Below are 7,224 nucleotides of genomic sequence, written 5' to 3'. Positions count from 1 at the left end.
CTAATTCACCTTGAAACTCTTTTGGAGAGCCTTCCTCCTTAGGAAATCAATACGTGCAATAACTATTTTCTCTACTTGGTTTGACTAAACCTCTAGCCTATATAATTTTCCAAACCAGTCGAGTATTCGAGTCAATGATGCAGGAGCATCTAGCTCAGGGAAGGACATGGCGGGAGTTTGTCTCTTTCAAAACAATTTGAGTTTCATTAGTTTTTCATTTTCTAGGAATGGTTATCTCGGCCAATGATAATGTTTGCTTATGTATTTTTCTTTTTACTTTTTTAGTTTTATTTAAAATTTGGTTTAATTTAAAAAGAAGGAAAAGATAGTTATTTAGAAACTATTTTGATGTAACCACATTATGTAACCACTGGTAGTTTTGCTAATTGTCCAGTGTTCTCTACAAAACAGAAGGAAAAAGCAACTAATGTAATCTTTTGGCCATCATAGAATTAAATGAAGAGGAAACACAGAAATATTTTCTGAATACAAACATCTGAATCCATTCATGTTACAGTCCTAAAATTATTCCTACTATTAAATTATTTCTTTTTCCATAAGAAAAGCCAATATACACAGGTGAACAGCAAGCACAAAGGCGAGGAGAGCTATCAGATAAGCTACAGTACAAACAGAATGAAAATACGAAGGAACCGAGCAAGCCACTGTCCACAGAGACAAGTTTCAGGTACCGAAAACGACCACATTCCCATTTTCATTTGCAAAATTTGAACAATCAAATTCACAGCATAAATATAGATATATATATTTGTCAAGAAGTCGAACGTTACAGCACATTGGTCAAATGACTGACAAATAGAACCGAGTCGACCACATTAAAAAACCCTCGTGAGGCCATTACAAAGCCGCTTAAATACATACATAATTTATGAACAACAGAGTCGCAAACACACAATGGAGCCACAGGCACATTGTCTAGAAATCACAGAACCAAGCCAAACCACAACCAAGGAGCGACCCTACCCGGTTCAGGTGTAGGAGATCCGGCATGAGGACCATGAGTAGACCGTCGCTCACCTGCGTTGGCCAACAACCAGGCCATCAGCAACGAAGCACAAGAAAAACCACAGCTAAGTTTAAATACTACAACCAAAGCAGAGGAAGATTCGTGCAAACTTACCAGGGAAGAGCCGAGCCTGTGTAAGTTGCCAGAGAAGCCACAAAGCCAAGGTTGCAGCCACAGAGTTGCTCACTGCCACAGAGGAGTAGAGGTTGTCAGTGCCTGAAGAAAATGAAGTAAAGACGACTGCCATAGAAGGAGTGTTTACCTTCGGGAGACTGCTGAGTAGAAGCTGAAAGCCAAGCGACTCCATAGCCGCAACCTGAGACAAAACCAAACAAACCATTAACCTATGAAACCAACGCATGGAGAAGAAACAAATAACCACAAGCTACAACTAAGGATACAAATAGAGTCGAGCCAAAGTCGACAGTAGAGACTGATACCAAGGGTTTCACACCCAGGTCTCGAAGCCGAACATAGAACAGGCCTAGAAATCATCCACAAGTGAAAACCCACATTGCATTGCAAGCCAGGCACAGCAAAAGCAAAATTCCAAACCAGTGACAAAGAAAACCCTCGTATAGCAGGACCAGAGACCTCACCAGCAGCATAGCAGCACAACAAAAATGAACAATGCAAAATAAAATGAACTGCCAGGGTTTTGAGGCATAGGAGGAGTGGGAAGGAGCAAAGCCCGAGACCTGGACACATGTCCTCATCTCCATAAGTCGATGGTACCACTGCATTAAATTCAACCAACCACCATTTAAATAAAACAATCCAATCAACATACTTATCATTAAACCGAAGGTCGTAGGGGCTGGACCCATCAAATTTTGGTATCAGAGCAGGAACAGTTAACTGATTTTCTTATAAAATGGAAGATGGAAGAAGAGATCATGGTAGAGCTATTCGAATAGTAGTAGATGGGGGATTGAGGGAAGAGATTAGGATCCTGAATGCCCGTTTAGTGGCAATAGAAGCAGGAAGGAGAAGGCATCCGAAAGTAGGGGATGGCAGTGAGGAAGAAGTTGTAGTTACAACAGATGGATCAGATGAAGAAGGACATGAGATCAAATTGTTAAGGTTAGTTTTGTTGGCTAGTAGTAAGCCAAAGCCTGAAATTCCGAATTATGATGGCAGTTTGTCCACAAAAGTGCTATTGGACTGGATTAGTGAGCTGGACAAGTATTTTGAATGTGAAGAGGTCAGCGAGGATAGGAGAGTTAAATTTGCTGCTACTAAGCTGAAAGGACACGCGGCCTTATGGTGGGACAATGTCCAAGCAGAGAGGAGAAGATTGAATAAGCTACCAATTAAGAAGTGGACCAGAATGGTCGCCAAGATGAAGGGCAGGTTTTTACCCAAAGATTACCAGATTGCTCTGCATCGACAGGTACTGAATTTGAAGCAGAGAGGGATGATGGTGAAAGAATATACTGAAGAGTTCTATCGGGTGAATTTGAGAGCTGGTTATACTAGAGACACCCCAAAAAAGATAGCAAGGTTTGTGAATGGCATAATGCTAGAAATATTGGACGAGATAAGTATTCTTTCTCCGAAAACGATAGAGGAAACATACCAGAGTGCCTTAAAAGCAGAAGAAAAGATCACAAGAAAGCAAAATTCCAGGAGAGGATGAGGAACTGGCAAAGGGAAAGGACAATCCTTTGGCAGAGGAAGAACTGCCAACAACAGTGAAGAGGGCAGTAGTTCAAAGACCTTAGGGACAACAAAAAAGGAAGGTAGCACTAGAGGAGGAAGGCCATACCAGAGAGGAAGGGGAAATGGCAGAGGCAGAGGAGCTGCCTACCAGTGTTACAAGTGCCACAAGTGGGGGCACAGATCCTTTGAGTGTCCTGAAGGAGAATAGGTTGGTCAAAGAGAAGCATATGTTGCTCAGACAGAAGAAGCAGAGGCACCACCTCAAGAGGTAGAGAATGCAGTGGAGACAGGAGAGGCCTTAGTCTTGAACAAGGTACTGCTGAAACCAGCAAAGGAAATAGTTGAACAAACCCAAAGAAAGGCATTATTCCGGACTGTGTGCAAGTCACATGGAAAATGCTGCAAACTGATTATAAACAGTGGAAGCACTGATAATCTAGTTGCAACAAATATGGTGGAAAAATTGGGTTTAAAACGACTAAAGCATCCAACTCCCTACAAGGTGTCGTGGTTACAGAAGGATCACCAACTGCTAGTTGATGAGCAGTGTGAGGTGGAATTCCATATTGGCAAGTATAGGGACAAAGTTATTTGTGACGTAATGCCCATGGACGTGTGTCATATTCTGCTAGGTAGACCATGGCAGTATGACCAAAAAGTTGTTCATGATGGGAAAACAAACTGTTACAAGTTTGTTAAGGATGGGATTAAGCATACGCTAGTGCCCATCAAGGAGGAAGAAACAACAGAGACTAGTGGAACAAAAGTATTACTGGTGGGTGGAAAACAATTTCTGAAATAGATTGAAGATGACAAAGTGAAGTATGTTGTTGTAAGGAGACTAAAAACAGTGTTGTTGCACACTGAAATTTCTGATCTACCTGAAGAGATCCAGGAAATGTTTCAGGAGTTCAGCGACATTGTGGTGGATGATCTACCAGATAAATTGCCACCAAAGCGGAGTATCAGTCAGCACACAGATTTCATTCCTAGATCTAGTTTACCAAATAAAGTTGCTTACCGGATGAGCCCCAAGGACAATGAGGAGATTAGAAAATAGGTACAGGAGTTGCTGAATAAGGGAATGATTCGAGAAAGCTTAAGCCTGTGTGCAGTTCCAACAGTTCTTGCTCCCAAGAAAGGAGGCGAGTGGTAGATGTGCACAGATTCACAAGCAATAAACAAAATTATGATCAGTTACAGGTTTACATTACCACGAATGGATGATATGATGGACTATTTGAGCAGGGCAGCATATTTTTTGAAGATAGATTTGAAGAGTGGATACCACCAGATTAGAATACAAGAGGGGGACGAATGGAAAATAGCTTTCAAAACTAATGAAGGGTTGTATGAATGGCTAGTGATGCCATTTGGGTTGAGTAACACCCCTACTACTTTTATGCGCCTGATGAATGAGATGTTGAAGGAGTTCTTTGGGAAATTTGTGATTGTGTATCTTGATGATATACTAATTTTCAGCAAGACCAAGGAGGAAGATTTTCGACATGTTCGATATGTTCTAGAGAAGTTGCAGCAAAACAAGTTGTTGATAAATCTGAAGAAATGTACTTTCTTCTAGAAGTAGTTAATCTATTTGGGTTTCGTGATTGCAGAAAATGAGCTGAAAATGGGCCCAGAAAAAGTTGCAGCTATACTTAGCTGGCCATCCCCAAAGAGTCTGTTCGAAGTTCGAAGTTTTCATGGGTTGGCAAGTTTCTATCGCAAGTTTATAAAGGATTTTAGTGGAATCTACGCACTGGCAAGTTTCTATCGCAAGTTTATAAAGGATTTTAGTGGAATCTACGCACTTACGTTGGATACAATCAAGAAGGCAAGTCAACCTTTTCAGTGGACTGAAGATGCAGAGAAGAGCTTCCAGATATTGAAGAAGAAGAACAATGAGAGGCCAATTTTGAGGCTACCTGACTTCAACAAACTTTTTCAAGTTTGTTGTGACACCAGTGGTACAGCCGTTGGAGCTGTACTCAGCCAGGAAGACAAACCAGTAGCCTATTTCATCAAAAAATTAAATGAAAGCAGGAAAAAGTATACATCCTATGACAAGGAGTTTTATGTCATCGTCCAAGCTTTAAAGCATTGGAGACATTATCTATTGGGTAATGAGTTTGTCTTGTTTTCTGATAATTCTGCATTACAGTATGTTATGCAGCAACATAAGCTAAATCACAAACATGCAAAATGGGTGGAGTACTTACAAAGCTTCACGTTCGTATTGAAGCATATCAGTGGTCAAGCGAACAAGGTAGTAGATGCACTAAGCAGAAGAGTTCTACTCTTGCAGGAGAGCATGATACAAGTGTTGCGATTTGAGCACCTGAAGGACTTGTAACAAATAGATACAGATTTCAAGGAAGCTTATGAGGCCTGCCAGAATCCATTGTTGAGGAACAATAGTCTGTGGTTGGACTATAACTTACAGGAGGAGTTGTTATTCAAGGGAAGAAAGTTATGTGTCCTAGAATGTTCGAAGAGGGAGAACATCATCCAGGAAAAACATAGTGGAGGCCTAGCTGGACATTTTGGCATTGATAAGACCTTGGATAAGGTCAATCATTTCTATTATTGGTCGAAGATGCGAAGAGACGTACAGCAGTATGTGACCAGGTGTAAAGTATGTCAGTTGGCGAAAGGGCATAGTTAGAACACAGGGTTGTACACAGCCTTGCCTATCCCAAACAGACCGTGGGATTCAGTCAGTCTAGACTTTGTCCTAGGTCTGCCCAAGACACAGCGAGATTTTGATTCCATCATGGTGGTGGTGGACCGATTCTCAAAGATGGCAGACTTTATCCCTTGCAGAAAAACCAGTGACGCTACCCATGTAGCACACTTGTTTTTCATTGAAGTCGTCAGACTACATGGCTTACCAAAGTCCATAATTTCCGACAGGGACATGAAATTCACAGGGAATTTCTGGCACACCTTGTGGAAGAAGCTGGACAAAAAGTTAAATTTCAGCTCTGCTTATCACCCACAGACTAATGGGCAAACGGAGGTGGTGAACAAAAGTTTAGGAAACCTGCTGCTAAGTCTAGTTGGAGAAAATTCCCAAATGTGGGATCGTGTACTTGCTCAAGCGGAATTCACTTACAACGATTCACAGAATCGAAGCACCGGAAGTAGTCCTTTTTAGATCTTGTATGGAATGCATCCCTGAGGAGTGCATGAACTGTGGGATTTGGTACAATTGGAGAAAAGAAGTGCTGACGGGTAAGACTTTGCAAGAGCAATTAACGACCTACATGAGCAGGTGAAGATGAAATTAAAGGACAGTAGTCAAAGGTACAAATAGAAATAAGATTTGAAACGAAGTGAGGTACAATTTAATGTAGGGGATCAGGTTCTAGCGCATCTACGCAAGGAAAGATTTCCTAAGGGTGAATACAATAAGATGAAATTAAAAAAAATTGGACCTTGTAAAATTTTGCGCAAGTTTTCTACAAATGCCTATGAACTACAATTGCCTCCAGGTATAGGAATATCGCCCATCTTTAATGTCGCAGATTTATTCCCATACACTACCAATCTGGAAGAGGATAGTTCGGCACAGCCAAAGCGGGACACCCAGGAAGAGAGTAGTTCGTGGATGAGACAAATTCCTATGGCTCAACCACTTGAAATCGAAGGAATCCTCGACACACAAGTGGCCAGGTGGACTCAGAGAAAGGAGTACCTACAGTACCTCGTCAAGTGGAAGAACCGCCCTATTGAGGATAGTTCGTGGCTTGATGCAGGACAAATACAACGTGTAGGGTATTCTATCGAGGAGCTCATGGACTAGAGCCATGATTTTTCACCTACCCTGGGAGCCTAATGCAGGAGCATCTAGCTTAGGTAAGGACATGGTGGGAGTTTGTCTCTTTCAAAACAGTTTGAGTTTCATTAGTTTTCCATTTTCTAGGAATGGTTGTCTCAGCCAATGACAATGTTTGCTTATGTATTTTTCTTTTTACTTTTGTAGTTTTATTTAAAATTTATTTTAATTTACAAAGCAAGAAAAGACAATTATTCAGAAACTATTTTGATGTAACCACGTTATGTAACCACTGGCAGTTTTGCTAACTGTCCAGTGTTCTCTACAAAACAAAAGGAAAAAGCAACTAATGTAATCTTTTTGCCATCATAGAATTAAATGAAGAGGAAACACAAAAATATTTTCTGAATACAAAACATCTAAATCCATTCATGTTACAGTCCTAAAATCATTCCTACTATTAAATTATTTCTTTATCCATAAGAAAAACCAATATACACAGGTGAACAGAAAGCACAAAGGCGAGGAGAGCTATTAGATAAGCTATAGCACAAACAGAACGAAGATACGAAGGAATCGAGCAAGCCACTGTCTACAGAGACAAGTTTCTGGTAACTGAAAACGACCACATTCCCATTTTCATTTGCAAAACTTGAACAATCAAATTCACAGCATAAATATAGATATATATATTTGTCAAGAAGTCAAACATTACAGCACATTAGTCTAATGACTGAAAAATAGAACCGAGTCGATC

At 40.7% G+C, this 7,224-nt stretch overlaps 1 protein-coding gene across 1 annotated transcript; it reads left to right on the top strand.

Annotated features, from left to right (window-relative positions):
• The first annotated feature begins 1,901 nt into the window (after positions 1-1,901).
• Positions 1,902-2,666, top strand: LOC149241459 (uncharacterized). The gene has a single exon (XM_089370552.1). The coding sequence runs from the start codon at positions 1,902-1,904 to the stop codon at positions 2,664-2,666; it is 765 nt and encodes a 254-aa protein (XP_089226678.1).
• The last annotated feature ends 4,558 nt before the right edge of the window (positions 2,667-7,224 follow it).

The sequence above is a fragment of the Pinus tabuliformis genome, chromosome 8 (assembly GCF_031772625.1).
Source record: "Pinus tabuliformis cultivar Carrire ecotype Pingquan chromosome 8, CPIR1, whole genome shotgun sequence".
Taxonomy (NCBI): Eukaryota; Viridiplantae; Streptophyta; class Pinopsida; order Pinales; family Pinaceae; genus Pinus; species Pinus tabuliformis.
This window is presented reverse-complemented; position numbering and strand designations above follow the sequence as displayed.